Here is a 19,885-nt window from a genome sequence, read left to right as displayed (position 1 = left end):
ATAGGTACTTATAGTTTCTTCGGCTTCCCCATCGGAACATGAAATTGATGGCCTGCTCCTATCTCGCTCCACTCCAGTCCTTTCACAAATGACACTGCAGCTGCAGCTTCACTCTCCGTGCTCCTTTCCATATTCATCCATATGCCCTGTCAACAACTCCTCCTCCCTTGTCTTTAAATGTGTGGACCTCAAACATCCAGGGTCTCCGTTCCAAGATGACAGATCTCCCAATTCAGGCCACTGCCGATGAACCGGACATCATCTGTTTAACAGAATCTTTCCTCCCTCAGGACGTCTCTGACACTTCAGTGTCTCTCTCTGGCTGTTGTCTCTTTCGGTCTGATTGACCTGAACCCATCCTGGCGGCGGAGTCGCGTTGTACATCAAGAACTCCATTTCTCACTCTCCCTGTACTGCTCTTACACCTCCAGTACCCAAGGTGTGTTCATTTACCAAGTTTCTTGTAGAACGCTCATCAAGTGCCTTCAGCAATAAAGCCAGCACTCCATTCAAAACCGTTGACCAGGAACAGCTGGCTTGCCAAGCGCTAGCTAGCCGCTGGGTAACTGACCACACCCCCCAGGAGTAAACTTGACAAACGACAGTTTAAAAAACATAGTACATTTTATTAATTTGTGTTCCCCATATTCTCATAATAAAGATTTGTTGAATATTTGATGACAAAAGCTCAAATGGTGTTATGGCTTGGACAGATGCTCATGCTCTATGGTAAATAAATAAATAAATGCGGAAGTGTATATATAGTTTTTTTTTGTTTTTTTACGGCGCAGCCCATCGGGCAGAGCCGTCTAGAACAGTGTTTGTCCGTCTGTATGTATGTATGTATGTATGTATGTATGTATGTATGTATGTATGTCCCCTCAAACGTATACCAATCAGAGCTGAGAATCTGGTCACATGACTGGGTGATGTGATTGCGTCTGATGTCATTACGGCGGTGCGGCTGCCGACTCTCCACCCTCCGCCATTTTGATTTATATTTCGTTCAAGCCGAACATATTGTCGAACCTGTCATATATCACAATCGCCATGCTCTACCTTTACGTTTTCATTCAGTGTGAAACACAAACAAACTGATTGTTAAAATTACCATCAAATATCGAAACCATCGGCGTTGCGTATCTTCCAACAATACGGTACGTATAGGCCTTAGGCTTCATGCCTCATCTTCGGACCGCTTCAGACAAATTAAGCCCAGCTTTCTTAATACAGTCGTGTATCGTTTTCGTAATAGTAATAATAATAGTATCGTAAATATAACCATCATACTTTAATCCCAATATCGTGAATTGAAGGTTTATGGATTGAAGTGGTGTGTGGTTCATGATCAGTGATGAGTGGTGTTCAGCACTAATATTAACAAGCGTTACGCCTCGGTTCCCTGTCGGTGAAGTGATGTGAGTTGACAAAGTGGAAGATGCAAGGCGGCCATCTTGGATTTTGACGTAGCGACCCAATTTTCAATAGTGTTCTTCCTTATGCGTAGATACACCCACACACCAGATTATAAGTTAGTAGTTCGTTTATTTTTCAAGATATTGTGCTCACAAGGTTCAGACATATATATGTTGGCGGCCATCTTGGATTTTGACGTGGCGACCCAATTTTCAATAGCATTCTTCCTTTTGCCTAGATACACCCACACACCAGATTAGAAGTTGGTACTTCGCTTATTTTTCAAGATATTCCGCTCACAAGGTTCAGACATACATGGCGGAGGCCATCTTGGATTTTGACGTGGCGACCCAATTTTCAATAGCGTTCTTCCTTATGCGTAGATACACCCACACACCAGATTAGAAGTTAGTAGTTCGTTTATTTTTCAAGATAGTTCGCTCACAAAGGTCAGACATATATATGGTGGCTGCCATCTTGGATTTTGACGTGGCGACCCAATTTTCAAGAAGGTTCTTCCATATGCTTAGTTGCAACCAGACACCAGATTAGACGTTGGTACTCCGCTTATTTTTCAAGATATTCCGCTCAAGGTTCAGACATACATGGCGGCGGCCATCTTGGATTTTGATGTGGCGACCCAATTTTCAATAGCGTTCTTCCTTATGCGTAGATACACCGACACACCAGATTAGAAGTTAGTAGTTCGTTTATTTTTCAAGATATTTTGCTCACAATGTTCAGACATACATGGCGGCGGCCATCTTGGATTTTGACGTGGCGACCCAATTTTCAAAAGCGTTCTTCCATATGCCTAGTTGCACCCACACACCAAATTCGGTCCTTGAATTTGGTCCTTCGCTTACGCACGCATGCACGTCCGCACGGACGGACGGACGCACACACGGACGGAGGGGAAAACCATAGTCCCTCTTTCGCTCCGCGGTGCGACGGGGACAATAACCGAGGAAGTAAGGAATTCGCCTCGGTTTTTTAATGGTCATATCATTTTCGAAATAATGATAACGTAACGTCAATATTTATATAGTAAATGTAATTGTAACACTAATCCCTTCGTAGAGACTGCAAACTTACTGGAAATTAAAATATATCAGCTTTGTGTCCGTTACGTCATTACGTCTATGATGTTATTACGATGGCTGACTGCATCAACCGACATTTTAATTTGCAAGTACACCTGCTCACTACGGGAGTGGCAGGAAGGGTCATTCATCTTTGGGGTATATCGATTACAGTCTCTCTATGATCGGGTCTCAAGAACATTGGGTGTGTATTCATTTACCAAGTTTCTTGTGGAGGGATCGCCAAGTGGTTTAAGCATTCGAGCAAGCACTCAATTCAAAACAGTTAAGGAACGGCTGGCTTGGCAAGTGCTAGCTAGCTGCTTGGTTAATGAGTACACCTCCAACCCTTGTGGGGTATATAGATTACAGTAGATCTTCGCTCTGTTCTGAAAGTAAAACTTACCTCACGGATGTCGAGATTCCTCCATATCTCTTTGCTTAATGTTACAAACAGCGTTAGCGACTGTTTAAAAAGCTAATAATATGTGTTTGTGGTTTATAATTTTTTACAAGCCGGGCTACGCCGCTGTTAGACTTTTGGTCTTGTTTTTTTAAGGTTCGTCTCCCACTTGATATGTGGTTTTGGAAGTGGTTTGAGAAGTGGTTTGAGAATGTGGTTTGAGAAGTGGTTTGAGAAGTGGTTTGGAAGTGGTTTGAGAAGTGGTTTGAGAAGTGGTTTGAGAATGTGGTTTGAGAATGTGGTTTGAGAATGTGGTTTGAGAATGTGGTTTGAGAAGTGGTTTGAGAAGTGGTTTGACAATGTGGTTTGACAATGTGGTTTGACAATGTGGTTTGACAATGTGGTTTGACAATGTGGTTTGACAATGTGGTTTGAGAAGTGCTTTGAGAAGTTGTTTGAGAATGTGGTTTGAGAATGTGGTTTGACAATGTGGTTTGAGAATGTGGTTTGAGAAGTGCTTTGAGAAGTGCTTTGAGAAGTGCTTTGAGAAGTGCTTTGAGAAGTGCTTTGAGAAGTTGTTTGAGAAGTTGTTTGTGAATGTGGTTTGAGAATGTGGTTTGAGAATGAGTGTTTGAGTTCGAGTGTTTGAGAATGAGGAAGAGCACAAAGTGCATCGTTGTAACTACATTAACAACGCATCTTCCCCTTCCACCGATATGAAGGGCTGGAGTATTTTTGTTGACCAATTACGATGGAGACGACTAACCTAGGGATCCCTTGTGTGTTGAATGTTAATTCCTGGGGTCTTCCAAAGCCGCAATTAACTATTATTTGTCAATGATGTGCCCTATTTGCCAATGACGTTGAAACGATATGATGTAAGTTGACACGACTGATAATATTACTTGTACCTTGTTTTTCATTCCATTCCTAAATTTGTTGAATTCAACGTGAATGAATACCAAGATGAATTAAACGCAATTTCTTACGTGTTGTGGCGGTTATCACACTTTATGTCGATAATCCTCAGAGGTCACGAGCCTTGTCTTGGTTTCAAAATCTTGTCTTTAATTCACGTAAAAACTGAAAAGGAAAAATACAGCCATCAGTGCATGCCGATAATCATGTCGGCATAACGAACTTGCTATATGATTTACACAAAACCTACTACGATACATTTTGCATCCACATAATACAATAATTTGCCTAAAGTTTCTTCAAGAGGTTCAACAATAAATTGAGATTCAGCTTACCTCCATCCAAGGGTCGGGTATTAAAGAGAAAACATCGAAAATGGAGCCGATCAATTCTTTCGCTCGTCGCGGGCAAAACGGTATGGCGGGAAGAAGGCGGAAGTGCTAGAATGCTAATACAGCGCCCAACCGCCACAATAAGTCAAAACAAAACTTGCATAAACAGCAGCTACACGTGTGGCTATATTCAATATAAATGTTTACCTTAACCAGTAGAATTTGTCACAATCATTTAAAATAATGAATGTTGTAAAATCTCGATACCTGCTCACAATCGAAAATGCGAATAAAGAAAAATGATGAATAAGAAATGTGAATCAAGAAAATTAATCTTTCCAGGACCTTTTCTCCTTGTTTGCAGTCGATAAATGTGAGGAAGAGAACGACGTGGTTGAAGGTGGCAGGAAGAGTGAACCAACGCAACACCAGGAAGAGCAGATACTGCACGGAGGAGAGCGCAAAATCGATGGACGGACCGGGAAAGATGGAGTGAAGAAATGCGATATTGGAAATGTTGAGATAAATGCAGATGGAACATCGGTGGGAAATCCAAACAAAGTATGTGATGAAAAAGTCGCAGGAAAGAAAAGGAATAGAAGATCCAAGATGAAGCGGAATAAGAATGAGAAAATGGGAAATGAAACCCGTCGAGGAGGGAAATGTGAAGACGATGCAATAAAAGAAGTTCATCACAGCACAACGAATGAAATTCAAGGGAAGAGAATGGTGGGGGAAAGGGTGGCAAATGAAAATTACCAGAGAATTGTCAAAGAAGGTGGAGACACGAGGAAATGGAAGGGAGACTCCGAGTGGAAGGTCCTGAGAGTTGGGATGACGGATGAGGAAGTTGATGAAGAGCAACGGAGGACAGCACTTTTACAGGGCTACAGACTTGAAGAGTCTTATCTTCCCCGTGGCTACCAGCGGGCAATGCTCGTGACCCTCTCATTTATACAACCAGGTAATCGACTTGGCCATTTTGTTTACTATTTGCTCAAACCTGGTTAAGGAAACTCAAGAAATACCTGAAATGCTGCAAACATCCGGGATTATAGAAATTACACTCTGAACAGTTTTGGCCTAGATTCAACCACTTCCTTCATTCAACCTGTCATATTATTGATCTGTCATCCCACTTCCTCCCCCCGCCGCCCGCACCAATTATTGTTACTCACCCACTTAGCCCATCAATGATGGCAAATGACAACCTTGTTATTTTCACTCGTGCGGGTGGCGGGGGGAGAGGGGTGCGGAGAGAGGGGTTAACGTTAATGTGTCCGTCAAGAAACAGGAAGGTAGGCAGGAGCTGTAGTTGTTGAATTGTTTTCCGTTGTGCATTTTCTCCATTAGCATCGCTGTGGCGTGTCGTCGTGGTTGGCCTTGGTGGCGGTGCACTCTCTCGCTTTCTCACTCACCGGCTGAATTCACAGCTCTCTTTGGTCACCGTGGAGATAGACTGGGAGCTCGTCTCTGTGGCGGCTCGGTGGTTTGGATTTTTTGGTGATGTTGTTCTGGGAGATGGTGTGCAGTACGTACACTGGCTGGCAGCACAAGGTGAGTGTGGTGGTTTAATAGTGTTCGTACGGTTGGGAAACTACTGCACCATTGTGTGTGTGTGTGTGTATGTTTGTGCATATGTTTGTGTGTGTACATGTTTGTATGTATGTGTGTGTACATGTATGTTTGTGTGTGTGTGTGTGTGTGTGTGTGTGTATGTATATGTTTGTACGTGTGTGTGTGTGTGTTTGTATGTGTGTCACTGTCATGGGGTAGGAGGGGGTGGGGGGGGGGGAGGGGCAAGAAGGTCGGGTGTGGGGGTGACTCAATCACTACAGATGGTGTGCTCGTTCGTTCTGAGTCAAGGGTTCAACAATCAGGTAGTGCCCCACCACCTTGTGTCATCCCTCATTGTGACCCATGATCTTTATTACCCCCATTAACCATTATGAGCCCAACCCTTTTACTTGCTTATTTCAGTGTTTTCTCCGTCTCACTCTCGTTTATCCCCTTGCTGGTTGTGTCCAATTATTGCCCCATGACTTTACTGCCAGTCTAACCTTGCTCTTCCATGAGCCTCGATCTTGCAGGAAAATCCCCCCAAAACAACCTGCTTGCCATTACTGGATTATAAACAAAACTCAGCTAACTGATTAACAACTAACTTAACTCAGATTAACTCAGCTAACACTTTGACTTCCGGGTTCGGTTGCGAGAGGACGCTGGCGTTGCATATTCGCCGCTTCTCCGACTGGATGGATGTACAGGGTCTGCTTCTACTTTTCTGACCTGACATCTCACACCTGTCCTGCCTTTTCACACCCGCACGTGCCGCGTGTTCTCCGGCTGGATAACGGAATCTGCTTTTGATGGTACGGAATACGGAATCGAAAGGCCCGCTCCCGTTGTTTGTGGCCGTGGCCTTGTTTGCCGGTGGCCTTGTGGTCTTGGTGGCCTTGTGGCCTTGTTTGCCGCTGTGGTCTTGATTAGCGGCTGCAGTCGTTTGCCGCTGCGTTTGCCGCTGCGTTTGCCGCTGCGTTTGCCGCTTTGCCTCCTCGACCTTGGCCTCGTACTCGTCCCTTCGCTCCTGCCTGGCATGGCTCTGAAGTACTCCGCCGCAAGGCTTCTTCTGCTCAATACCCGCTCCACCCCATCATGCATCTCTGCCATCAAATCAAATGGACTCCTCCGACGACCCAGGTACATTCACCGTGGCTCCGGTCGCAAGTTTGTTTATTTGCAATCAGGTCACTCCATCCCCGTCCTCTGGTCGGCTCAGCGCACTCTCACTCTTCGTCCCAGCGCACCTGGTCACAGCAACCCACACGATCGCACCTCTTGCCTACGAACCCTGGCTAAATCACCTGAATTCATCCCTGCTGTTCAAAACAACATCAAGCTCACCCTGTTCAACACCCGGTCCCTCAACAATAAATGCCTCATCCTGAACGAATACATCCTGGATAACAAACTGGACTTTCTCTGTCTCACCGAAACCTGGCAACAACCTCTGGACTACTACACACTCAACCTCACCACACCCAATGGATATTCCTACGTCAATAAACCACGCTCGGAGGGCCGAGGTGGTGGAATTGCCGTTATCCACCGTCAAGACATCAAGACCAACCTCATCTCCATCTCATCTGCTCCATCATTTGAACACCTGGCTTTAAAACTCTCTGGTCACACGCAGTCAGTCATGGCTGTCGTCTACCGCCCTCCCAAACCACACCCATCATTCCTGTCTGACTTCTCCTACTTTCTGACCCAGCTATGTTCCCTCTCCCCCTCAATCCTCCTCCTTGGTGATTTCAATATCCACATGGACTCCACTGACTCCACAATAACCACTGACTTCACTGATTTACTCACCTGCTTTAACCTCACTCAACATGTCGACTTTCCTACCCATATCCGTGGTCACATTTTGGACCTTGTCTGCTCCACTGGATTAAATTTGCACCATCTCTATGGCTCCGACCTCACCCTCTCTGACCACTTAGCCATCACTCTGACCATCAACATCCCCGCCCCAACACCAAGGCATTATCGCACAATCAACTTCCGTAAGCTAAACGCTCTTTCACCTACCTCATTCTCATCCACCCTCTCTGAAAAAATGTCCACTTCTCCCTTCATTGACCTCCACACCCCTTCCGACCTCACTGACTACTACAACCACACTCTCTCCTCCTGCCTTGACCAGCTTGCGCCTGTAAAAACCAAAACAGTTTCTTTCACCCATTCTGCTCCCTGGTTTACCCCTGAACTCCACCTGATGAAAACTCGTGCTCGCCAACTTGAAAGACTCCGCAATAAAACGGGTCTCACAGTTCACTCCCAAGCCTACAAGGACCACATACAACACTACAAAGATGCCCTCTCCCGCGCCCGCTCTGCCTACTACTCTCAAATTATCCACTCTGGCTCCGGAAACCCAAAAGCACTCTTCTCGACAATAAACAAACTCCTCCGCCCCCTGAACACCACCACCCAGTCATTCACAGTAGACAACTGCATCTCCTTCCTCTCTTTCTTCCAACGCAAAATTGACAACATCTACAACAGCTTGACCACCGCCGCACCCGCTCCCCCTCCAACCACCTGCCCCCCCTTGTCCTGCCATCCCCTGTCTCGGTTCTCCCCAATCTCTCCTACTGACCTCTCTGAACTCCTCATAGGAATGAAAACTGCCACCTGCACTCTTGACCCCATCCCCTCCAGCTTTGTCAAAGCCTCCCTCCCTGCTCTCTCTCCACTTATCATTGCAACAATAAACTCCTCCCTGTCTACAGGCATCGTCCCACCTTCCCTCAAAATTGCTGCTGTTACCCCCATTCTAAAAAAACCTGGTCTAAACCCTGACACCCTAAACAACTTCAGACCCATCTCCAACCTACCCTTTCTGTCAAAAGTTTTGGAACGCGCTGTAGCCACTCAACTCAAACATCATCTCTCTGCCAATAACTTGTATGAAACATTCCAATCCGGATTCCGCTCCAACCACAGTACTGAAACTGCTCTCCTCAAAATCACCAACGACCTTCTCCTCTCCTCTGACGCTGGCAACCTCAACATTCTCGTCCTCCTCGACCTCAGCGCTGCCTTTGACACCATCGATCACACTATCCTCCTCGCCCGACTTGAATCCACCTTTAACGTCACCGGCACTGCCCTCTCTTGGATTAAATCATACCTCTCTGACAGATGCCAGTTCATCTCCATCAATAACTGCAAATCCCCCACTGCTCCCCTCCCCCAAGGTGTCCCCCAAGGTTCAGTTCTTGGCCCCCTCCTCTTCATCCTTTACCTGTCCCCGCTCGGTCACTTAATCCGCCGTCATGGTCTCCAATTCCACTGCTTCGCCGATGACATCCAGCTTTTCATCTCCACCAAGTCCGTCTCCACCGACACCCACTCTATCCTGACAAACTGCATCACTGAAATAAAATCCTGGCTTCAAATCAACTTCCTCAAGCTTAACTGTGATAAATCTGAAATAATCATCATTGGCCCAAAAACGCTCACAAAATCCACCCATAACTTTGCCCTCAACATCGACGGTATCCCAGTATCCACCTCCCCTCACATCCGGAATCTTGGCGTCATCTTTGACCAAACCCTTTCCTTCGACAAATACACTAAACAGATCACAAAGTCAGCCTTCTTTCACCTGAAAAACATTGCCCGTCTCCGCTCATCCCTCTCCTCCACGGCTGCAGAAACCCTCATCCACGCCTTCATCACCTCCCGTCTGGACTACTGCAATAGCCTCCTCTATGGTTCACCCTCAAAAATCACCAATAAACTCCAATACATTCAGAACTCCGCTGCCCGTCTACTCACTCATTCCCGGACCCGTGACCACATCACCCCCGTCCTTTACAAGCTTCACTGGCTCCCCATCCCCCAGAGAATCCAGTACAAAATCCTCCTCTTGACATACAAAGCCCTCCATAACCTGGCCCCATCCTACCTGGCTGACCTCCTCTCCAGACACACTCCCACCCGCAACCTCCGCTCTGCTGGTACCAACCTCCTGACCCCCTCCATCCGGACCAAATTCAGATCCTGGGGGGACAGGGCCTTCTCCATCGCTGCTCCCACCCTCTGGAACTCACTACCTCACACCATCAGAGACTCCTCCTCACTCACCACATTCAAAACATCACTAAAGACCCACCTGTTCAACGCTGCATTCAACATTCAACCCACAGCATTTAACCCCTGACTATCTCTTCTCCTTCTCCCTCCTTTTGCTTTAAATATTTCCCTATTGATTCTTGTCTTGTCTTTTTGATTCTTGTCTTATATATATGCCGTATATCGCTGCTGTTTGTTTTCTTGATTCTTGTCTTTTTGCAATTGTTGTTTTCATGTATTGTTATGCATTATGTTTTCCACTCTGTCAAAGCGCCTTTGGGCTTCTGGAAAAGCGCTATACAAAATAAATGAATTATTATTATTATTATAACAACTTGCAAGGTGGAAACACCCTCCCCACATCCGTCCCACCTAGCCTGGTCGATATGTGATGCTAGCCCAATCATTGTGGTTGACTTATTTACACAAGGCCATTCTTCATGAATTGAAAAGCCTCCTCCGACATTTTACAATTTAAAATATTAAATATAAACTGCAACGGCAAAATAAACGAGAATAATTCTATAATTTTGCCAAATTTGTTCAAAATCCCATGACTGGTTAACATGTTAGCTCAGCAACAGAGTTTTTACCTCTTGATCCCACAATCGAATCAGTTAATCTTTACATCATTATACATACCTGTACCAAGTTTGAATTGGGCGCCTGGTGCCAACCCCCGCTTGCGGGGGAAAATGGCCTCTAAAGGTGGTTTTTACCAAGTTTGAATTGGACCTCTTCAGCCGTTCTCAAGTTATAGACTTATTACCGACTCTTACCTTTGACCTGACCCCAAAATCAAATAATTTCATGTTTTTTGTTTTTTTTCCCATCATAATATACAACACAACAACACAACATGCATTTTAAAGGCCATTTTCCCTGCTAGAGCGGGGGTTAGCCTTGAGGTCCCCATGACAATCTTCTCCATTTTGCCCTATTTTCTGCATCTCCCCTTGTTAACCCCCTTGCCCACATTTCTTCTTCCACCATCTTTAGCCAAGTCTTTCTCGGTCTTCCCCGTCCTCTGCTTCCTTCTACATTCATTTCCATCACTCTTCTCAACCAGTCACTTTCATTCTTCCTCAACACATGACCAAACCATCTCAACCTGTTCCTCTTCACAGCATCAATCACAGGCTCTATTCCCATCATCTTTCGCAATTCATCATTTGTCTTCCTCTCTCTCAACGATACTCTGCACATCCGTCGAACCATTCGCATTTCCACCCTTTCCAACCTGTGTTGCTGCTCTACGTTCATTACCCATGTCTCGCTCCCATAAATCATAACACTTCTCACACATGCAGCATACACCTTTCCCTTCAGCTTCAACGACACTCCCCTCATCATCAGCACGCCACTCAGTTCCCGAAACTTCTTCCATGCACATCTCACTCGAGCAACCGTTGCCGAGTCTGATCCACCTTCTCCATTCAGCATGTCTCCGAGGTAGCAAAATGTTTTCACACCTTCCAGCTTCACGCCGTCTCCAAGATCCAACTCAACATTTCCTCCATCTGCAGCAGCCTCTGTGCACACCTTACACTTGAATGTAGCTGCCACACTGGTTAATGACCCTGTCAGACCACGACATTTTTGATGAACCCACTCAGCGCACATTGTACATTGAATGGAGTTCACTCCGACACCCTTCCTACACACAGCACAGGGCCACTTCCCAGTTCTTTCCGCCTCACCACATGCTTTACCACTTGCCATCACCTTCGTCTTTCCGATATTCACCTTCAGACCTTTTGTCTCCATACATTCCTTCCACGTGTTCATCTTTTCCTTCAGTCCATCCATACTTTCCGCAATCAACACCAGATCATCTGCAGACAACAACTCCCACGGTAAACCCTCCTTTACGTTCTGAGCCAGCACCTCCATCACAGCTACAAATAGTAGTGGACTTCGTACCGAGCCCTGATACACTCCCACCTTCACCTCAAACTCACCATTGTTCCCGTCCTTCGTCCTTACAGCTGTGCGTGCTCTTTTGTACATTGCTATCACTACTCTGATCAACCATTCCTCCACTCCTAACTTCCTCAATGCCCATGTCAATACTTCACGTGGAACCCTATCGAATGCTTTCTCCAGATCAACAAACCCAAGAAACAACTTCTTCCTCTTCTCCATGTACTTCTCCTGCAACTGCCTCACAATGAAAAGTGCGTCTGTCGTTCCTCTTCCTGGCATGAATCCAAACTGCATTTCGTCAATCTTCACTTCCTTCCTTATCCTCCTCTCCAACTCCCTTTCCAATACCTTCATTCCATGCTCCAATAACTTTATCGCTCGGTACGAGCCACACTCCAGAGGGTCACCTTTCCCCTTGTATAGAGGGACGAGTGTACTCAGTTCCCAAGCCACTGGAATGCGGCCTTCTTTCACCACCAGATTACAGATCTCTGTCATTCTCTTCACACCCCAACTTCCTGCTGCCTTCAACATATCTCCCACAACTCCCGTCGGCCCTCCCGCTTTTCTACCCTTCATTGCTTTTATCGCTTCCACAACGTCCTTCCTTTTCCATCATAATATGTACTATTTTATAATTATATACTTATTCGTGGCTTGTATAAGAGGTAACACATATAACATATAATAAAGGGAGTGGGAGGGAGAGGGACATTGGGAGATCTCAGGTAGAGAAAGGGCTGGGGTGGTGTATACGGCATAAACAAGATGGACACTGCAGGGACTTTCAGGAAAGAAAACAAAGAATTTGAAAAAGGTGGATTTGGGGTGTATTAATGGGGGTAGAAAAGATCGAGGTTTTATATGGGGGAAGATAAGAGGTGGTGGTGAACAGCTGTTTTAAAGACCTGGAGGGAGGATTGGGATTGAAGAGAGTGAGGGCGTTTGTTCCAGAGGTGGGAGAAAAGAGGAGTGAAGGTGAGCAGAGAGTCTTGATTTTGGCAGTTTCACCAGAAGAGGGTTGCTGGCAGTTCTTGTGCATCCTGCAGGAATATTTGGGGGACACAGCACAGACAGAGCTGGTGGAGCTAGGCTGGAGAGGAGTTGCTAGAAGACAGAAAGACCACCAACCTGCCTGCGGTGAGTGAGTCAAAGGCCCTCAGAATCAGCTTCATCGTGGGAGATTCCAATGATCCTGAAAGCTTTGATTTCGACAGCGTGAAGCCGAGCTCGGTGTGAGGCAGGAGCACCAGCCCAGAGGGGAGAGCAGTATTCCATTGAGCTGTGGATGAAAGCCTTGTATGTGGTGAGGAGCTCATGTGTTCCAAGGAAGGACTTTGGAGGCCAGCTTGGAAATGTGGTTTTCCCAGGAAAGAATCATGGCAGATAGTGAGACCCAAAAGCTTGAGTGACATAACTTCTTGGACAGGATTGTTGAGAAAGTGGATGGGAGGGTTGTCCAGTCGGTCATTTTGGAGAGACATAGTAAGAGTGTGAGATTTGTCAGGATTGAAAGACATGTTACACTTGTTTGACCAGTCTGTGATTTTGTCCAGGTCTGCAGAGAGTGAGGAGGCTGCAGACTGCCGATCTGAGGGATGAGGAATGGAGCGGCAGATAGTGGAGTCATCAGCAAAGAGATAGAGAGGATTTTCCAGAGAGTCATGAGATCATTGATGAAGACCAGAAAAAGCACAGGGCCCAGAACACTACCTTGGGGAACTCCAGCCTGAACAGGAAGGGGAGATGACAGAATTCCATTCAGGGCCACACGTTGACTGCGACTGGAGAGGAATTCTGCAAGCCAAGCGTGGAGGTTTTCCTGGATACCATTGGAGGAGAGTTTGGTGAGCAGAGCGGGGTGCCAGACTGTATCGAAGGCACGATATTTGTCAAGGGAGACAGCTCTGATTTCCTTTTTGGCATTGAGGACCTCCATCCATTGTTGAGACAGCAGAAGCAGCATGTCCAGAGTACAATGATCTGGTCTGAATCCAAATTGATGATCAAAGATCAAGCCATTGGAGAAGAGGAAGGATTTAGTGTCAGAAGTGATGATGGATTCCATGACCTTGCTGATTATTGGGGGCAGGCTGATTGGTCTGTAGTTGCAAGGATCTGTTTTGCACCTTTCTTGTGTAAAGCGGTAATGTTGGATGATTTCCAAGCTGATGGCAGATGACCTTGAGCAAAAGAGAGGGTGAGGAGAATAGAGAGAGAGGGTGTGAAAGAGCGGCAGCGCAGATTTTAGGACCCGTGGGCTGATGCCGTCTGGTCCAGTTGCAAAATCCGAGTCGAGGGTTGACAGAAACTTTTCCACCTCGTCAGGAGAGAAGGACACAGAGTCCAGGAGCAGCTGCGTACGACTGGGTACAGTAGGTACAGAGAGGGATGGGTTTGCGACACAAGATTTAGAGGCAAACACAGAGTTGAGGCAATCCGCTTTTTCACGTGCGGAGTCAGCTGTGTAGCCGTTTGAGGTGAGGGAGGGGATGGAGGGGGAACCAACACCAGAAACAGATTTGACCAGACGCCACCAGGATTTGGAAGAGGGAGACAGATAAGAGAGTTTGGTCTTGAGAACAGTGAGATGAGAGATGAGATGAGATCGGAGAGATGAGAGAGAGTTCGGTCTTGAGAACGGAGAGAACTCTCTGCAAACCTGGACAAAATCACAGACTGGTCAAACAAGTGGAACATGTCTTTCAATCCTGACAAATCTCACACTCTTACTATGTCTCTCCGAAGAGGCCGACTGGACAACCCTCCCATCCACTTTCTAAACAATCCTCTCCAAGACGTTCTGTCACTCAAGCTTTTGGGTCTCACTATCTGCCATGATCTTTCCTGGGAAAACCACATTTCAAATCTGGCCTCCAAAGCCAGTCACTGACTGGGCATCCTCCATTGTGCGAAGTCCTTCCTTCGCACACCTGATCTCCTCACCACATACAAGGCTTTCATCCGCAGCTCAATGGAATACTGTTCTTCCCTCTGGGCCGGTGCTCCTGCCTCACACCTCGCTCTGCTTCACGCTGTTGAAACCAAAGCTTTCAGAATCATTGGAATCTCCTGTGATGAAGCTAACTCCGAGGGCTTTTCACTTCCTCACCGCAGGCAGGTTGGTGGTCTTTCTGTCTTCGAGCAACTCCTCTCCAGCCTAGCTCCCCCAGCTTTGTCTGTGCTCTGTCCCCCAAATATTCCTACAGGTCACACAAGATATGCCAGCAACCCTCTTCTGGTTAAACTGCCGAAATCTAGACTCTGCTCACCTTCACTCTTTCATTCCTCTTTTCTCCCACCTCTGGAACAAACTCCCCCACTCTCTTCAATCCCACTCCTCCCTCCAGGTCTTTAAAACAGCTGTTCACCACCATCTCTTATCTTCCCCCATCCAAAACCTTGATCTTTTCTACCCCTGCTAATTTCACCCCAGATCTACTTTTTTTAAATGCCGACCTCTTTCCTGGAGGTCCTTGCAGTGTCCTTGTGTTTTATACTTCAATTCCAACGCCTCCTCCCCCCAAGCCCTCTTCCTCCCACAGTTCTCTCGATGTCCCTGCTCTCAAATGTTGTGTTTGTGCTTCCCCTTCTCTCCCCATCTTGTCTACCGCTCCCCTTATTATATATTTTGTGTGTCTGTTTGATTTTTTTGTGTGATAAATGTTCGCTCTTTCACGAGCCTCGATCCTGTATACAAAAAAAAAGAAAAAAGTGAGGGACATTATCATGTTTCCTGTTTGACCATCAGTTTAGACTTGATCACAACCAACAATATGTTGAAGGATTAAAGGGATTTGGTAACGAGTTCAATGAAAAGCACGAGGGATAGATGTTCTCACGAGCACGTTATAAACGGTCAATGTCCTACTTTCTGGGAACAGTGCTTCCAAAATGTAAAGGGGAGAGTTACGAGCTGCACCTTGTTATTCTGAATGCCTAATTCCCAGTTGTTGCATGCAGGGCACAGAATCCATGCTCTTCTAATCGATGCTGATTCCAAAGACGCGGAAGGAGGGTTGTCCTGCCCTCCACCAGCTTTCTTGTCTCTGGAATTCCTTTCTGTTGCTCGACGCGTCTTGATGCCTGGAGGTAAACATTTCATCGTCAAATGAGAACATTTGGTGGTCTTGAAAAATGTCACAAAATGAATAGTCTGCCACAGTGATGATTGTGTGCCGACCTTTTTGAGTTAATGCAATGAAAATGTGAAAATGCCTATGATTTGTTTAAAACGACAGAATATTTCACCTGCGCTCTGTCCTCCTTCACCTTCGTTGTGAGCAGTTTGGTGGTGGAGTAAAGTGTTGTTGCATGGACCTCACTGGCACGGGTTCAATTCCCATAGCTGCTTTGGGTGTATGTTTCCACATTGTGGACCAGCTTGTGACTCGTCCAGGATTGGTTGTTGGTCACGGAAATATTTACGACTTGTCGTGAGCGCACAGGTCTTCTTTCAAGACCATGGGCTCCTCCACCACCAAAATGTCCACCTTTCCCCTCTTGTTCTTTCTTCCCCCTTTCCATGTGCCCTCTCTTTCCTTTTCTCTGCCTACCCGCTTTTCCTTTCCACGTACTGTTTGTCACATGTCAATGGCACAAAGCTGAGTTGTTGTTTTGTTGGGTCCATTCCTCTCAGCATGTCTTTCACTGGAGATAACTGTTAAAATTAGGATTCTATCACATGCGCTTGCATCAATATTTTTGTTTTTACCTTATTTGCAGGTATTTTGTCTCTGAACCTTGTAACTCGAGATGCCAAAGTGAGGACTGAGGCCGTCTCCAAGTTGGTGAAGGCATTCCCAGCAGTACTTTCTTTAGATGTTCCTGGATTAACCAATGAAATAATTGCCTGCCTTCCTTGCGGACTCGCAAAAAGGAAAGTGAGGGGTAACAGGATCACCAAAGATAAGGAAGCAAATGATGCTGCGGAGAGGTGGGGTTGTGACACAGGGGTTCTCGAAGGTGAGAATGCATCGCCGTTGCAGGTGGACCGGGTACCACAGCTGGTGAGGGAATTTGAGGATCGACTGAAGAAGGCCGGCCCTTTTCCAGTTATGGACCTCGTCGATGTGGCCAGTCACTTGCATGTTATAAAATGAATTGTCATGTGTATTTTTATGTGGTGTATGTTATGAGTTGATGTTTTGGTGACGAGTGTGATTTATTAAACATCAAAGGACCTGCAATCTTTTGGAACATTGTCACAAATAACACACGGCTCGAATACACTTTGGATAACTGTTTTAAATACACTCTGGTGCATCGATAACTGTTTTAAATACACTCTGGTGCATCGATAACTGTTTTAAATACACTCTGGTGCATTGATAACTGTTTCAAATAATACACTCTGGTGCATCGATAACTGTTTCAAATAATACACTCTGGTGCATCGATAACTGTTTCAAATACACTCGGGTGCATCGATAACTGTTTCAAATACACTCTGGTGCATCGATAACTGTTTTAAATACACTCTGGTGCATTGATAACTGTTTCAAATAATACACTCTGGTGCATCGATAACTGTTTCAAATAATACACTCTGGTGCATCGATAACTTTCAAATACACTCTGGTGCATTGATAACTGTTTCAAATACACTCTGGTGCATCGATAACTGTTTCAAATAATACACTCTGGTGCATCGATAACTGTTTCAAATACACTCTGGTGCATCGATAACTGTTTCAAATACACTCTGGTGCATCGATAACTGTTTCAAATAATACACTCTGGTGCATCGATAACTGTTTCAAATACACTCTGGTGCATTGATAACTGTTTCAAATAATACACTCTGGTGCATCGATAACTGTTTCAAATACACTCTGGTGCATTGATAACTGTTTCAAATACACTCTGGTGCATCGATAACTGTTTCAAATACACTCTGGTGCATCGATAACTGTTTCAAATAATACACTCTGGTGCATCGATAACTGTTTCAAATAATACACTCTGGTGCATCGATAACTGTTTCAAATACACTCTGGTGCATCGATAACTGCTTCAAATACACTCGGGTGCATCGATAACTGTTGCAAATACACTCGGGTGCATCGATGACTGTTTCAAATACACTCTGGTGCATCGATAACTGTTTCAAATAATACACTCTGGTGCATCGATAACTGCTTCAAATACACTCTGGTGCATCGATAACTGTTTCAAATATACTCTGGTGCATCGATAACTGTTTCAAATAATACACTCTGGTGCATCGATAACTGTTTCAAATAATACATTCTGGTGCATCAATAACTGTTTCAAATACACTCTGGTGCATCGATAACTGTTTCAAATACACTCTGGTGCATCGATAACTGTTTCAAATAATACATTCTGGTGCATCGATAACTGTTTCAAATACACTCGGGTGCATCAATAACTGTTTCAAATACACTCGGGTGCATCAATAACTTTCAAATACACGCTGGTGCATCGATAACTGTTTCAAATACACTGGTGCATCGATAACTGTTTCAAATACACTCGGGTGCATCGATAACTGTTTCAAATACACTCGGGTGCATCGATAACTGTTTCAAATACACTCTGGTGCATCGATAACTGTTTCAAATACACTGGTGCATCGATAACTGTTTCAAATACACTCGGGTGCATCGATAACTGTTTCAAATACACTCGGGTGCATCGATAACTGTTTCAAATACACTCTGGTGCATCGATAACTGTTTCAAATACACTCTGGTGCATCGATAACGGTTTCCCTTTAAGCCCACTGTGTCTGCCTCTTTGCCCTCTGTTGTTGTCTTCCAGGATCTGTGTGTGATACCTGTATTTTAAAAAAGGGGAAATCATTCCTCCTATCAATAATCCCTGGTGTTGGCTTAGCGGTTAGGGTGCCGGCTTAGGATCCTAGGATCCTGGGTTCGAATCCCGGTCGATCACTGAATTAACGCCAGGGGGGTTGACTCAGCCTGTCATCCTTCCGAGGTCGGCTAATTGAGTACCAGTTCACTGGTAATTTTCCCTGTTTGTCGTAAAAGGCGGCAAAAAGGGTTGGTGGCAGGAAGGGCATCTGGCCGTAAAACATTGCTTCAAAAAGGGGACCAAAAAACAACAACAACCACGGTTCCTGAAAAAGGCCAACCCCCGCTTTGCGGGGAAAAATGGCCTCTAAAGGTGGTTATTTATATATATATTTCTCCTATCAATTGCCTCCACCACCGAAGGTGCACAGACGTTTTGTTTTCACCCCTATTTTTCAGTGAGCAGGATATCTCAAAACGTTATCGATGGATTTGGACTACATTTTGGTGGAAAGGTGTGTGACAAGGACGAATTGGTTTGATTTTGGTCTGGATCTGGATCTGAGAATTTTTAAAGTGATTCTTCACCATTGAGAGATGGGGCAAAAACAATAAATAGCACGGTATCTCAAAGTTGTGGACAGATTAAGTTAAGTATGGTTAATTGGGGTGGAAATGATTTATTTTGAGATGGAGAAATGGGACTGACAGGATGGCCTAGAGGTACACACACTGGCCTCTGAGCTGTCGAGGCCCAGTTCTAATCCCGACCCAACTATAAACTGTCATGTTTACATGTTGTTTTCACAGAGAGATTGTTTCACAGGCAGAGAGATTCATCAATGTGTGTGCCGTCCCTCAGATGGACATTAAACTGGTGTCTCTTCTGCTGGCATTAGTCGGTGGACGTTAAAGATTCTATGGTGTCCTTTGTGAAGAGTAGGCTAGAATAGCACACAAACTGAGAAGACTAGGCAAGACCAGCCAGAGATGTTGGCTCTCACAAGCACATAATCAGATGAGCCAATTGGAGCAGAGGAAGAGCAGGAGACATTTGCAGAAAAATTAGTCATCGATACCAGAAGGGTGGATTTGCCAATAGAAGAAATCTGGGTCGGAAAGTTCTCAGATCGAGTCAGTCCTATGGAGTCACAGAAGTCGTTTTCTGAACTGTCGTGGCTGGTGACAGTCAATTAGCCTGGTGACAATTAAAATCACCACATATGAGGAGGAGAGAGCGCTGATTTGAGCGGTTAAAAGTTTGTCCATATTGTCAGACAGATGCAGATGGAGTCATCACTGTTTGGAGGATGGTACAAAACACAGGGAAGTCACAGTCAGAGGTACTTTTAGGGGTTGGGACGTATGAGGTCATTACAGGGG

At 45.5% G+C, this 19,885-nt stretch overlaps 2 protein-coding genes across 3 annotated transcripts in view; both read left to right on the top strand.

The window, feature by feature from the left end:
• The window catches only part of GNE (glucosamine (UDP-N-acetyl)-2-epimerase/N-acetylmannosamine kinase), a 169,299-nt gene extending 160,219 nt beyond the window's left edge, over nt 1-9,080 (top strand). The window contains exon 12 of the mRNA XM_078772556.1: nt 8,664-9,080. The gene's annotated coding sequence lies outside the window, so the exon portion shown is untranslated. The remainder of the gene's footprint in view (nt 1-8,663) is intronic.
• The window catches only part of LOC137420552 (eEF1A lysine and N-terminal methyltransferase), a 64,260-nt gene extending 47,348 nt beyond the window's left edge, over nt 1-16,912 (top strand). For both annotated transcript variants that reach the window (XM_068105695.2, XM_068105696.2), the window contains exons 8-11: nt 4,516-5,115; nt 5,505-5,708; nt 15,687-15,815; nt 16,449-16,912. In XM_068105695.2, coding sequence (XP_067961796.2) covers nt 4,516-5,115; nt 5,505-5,708; nt 15,687-15,815; nt 16,449-16,825 — 1,310 coding nt within the window. In that variant the 3' untranslated portion in view covers nt 16,826-16,912. The remainder of the gene's footprint in view (nt 1-4,515; nt 5,116-5,504; nt 5,709-15,686; nt 15,816-16,448) is intronic.
• Nucleotides 16,913-19,885: the final 2,973 nt, after the last annotated feature.

Source organism: Myxine glutinosa, chromosome 2 (genome assembly GCF_964187855.1).
Source record: "Myxine glutinosa chromosome 2, kmMyxGlut1.1, whole genome shotgun sequence".
Taxonomy (NCBI): domain Eukaryota; kingdom Metazoa; phylum Chordata; class Myxini; order Myxiniformes; family Myxinidae; genus Myxine; species Myxine glutinosa.
The sequence above is the reverse complement of the archived record's forward strand: the minus strand, read 5'-3'. Positions and strand labels throughout refer to the sequence as shown.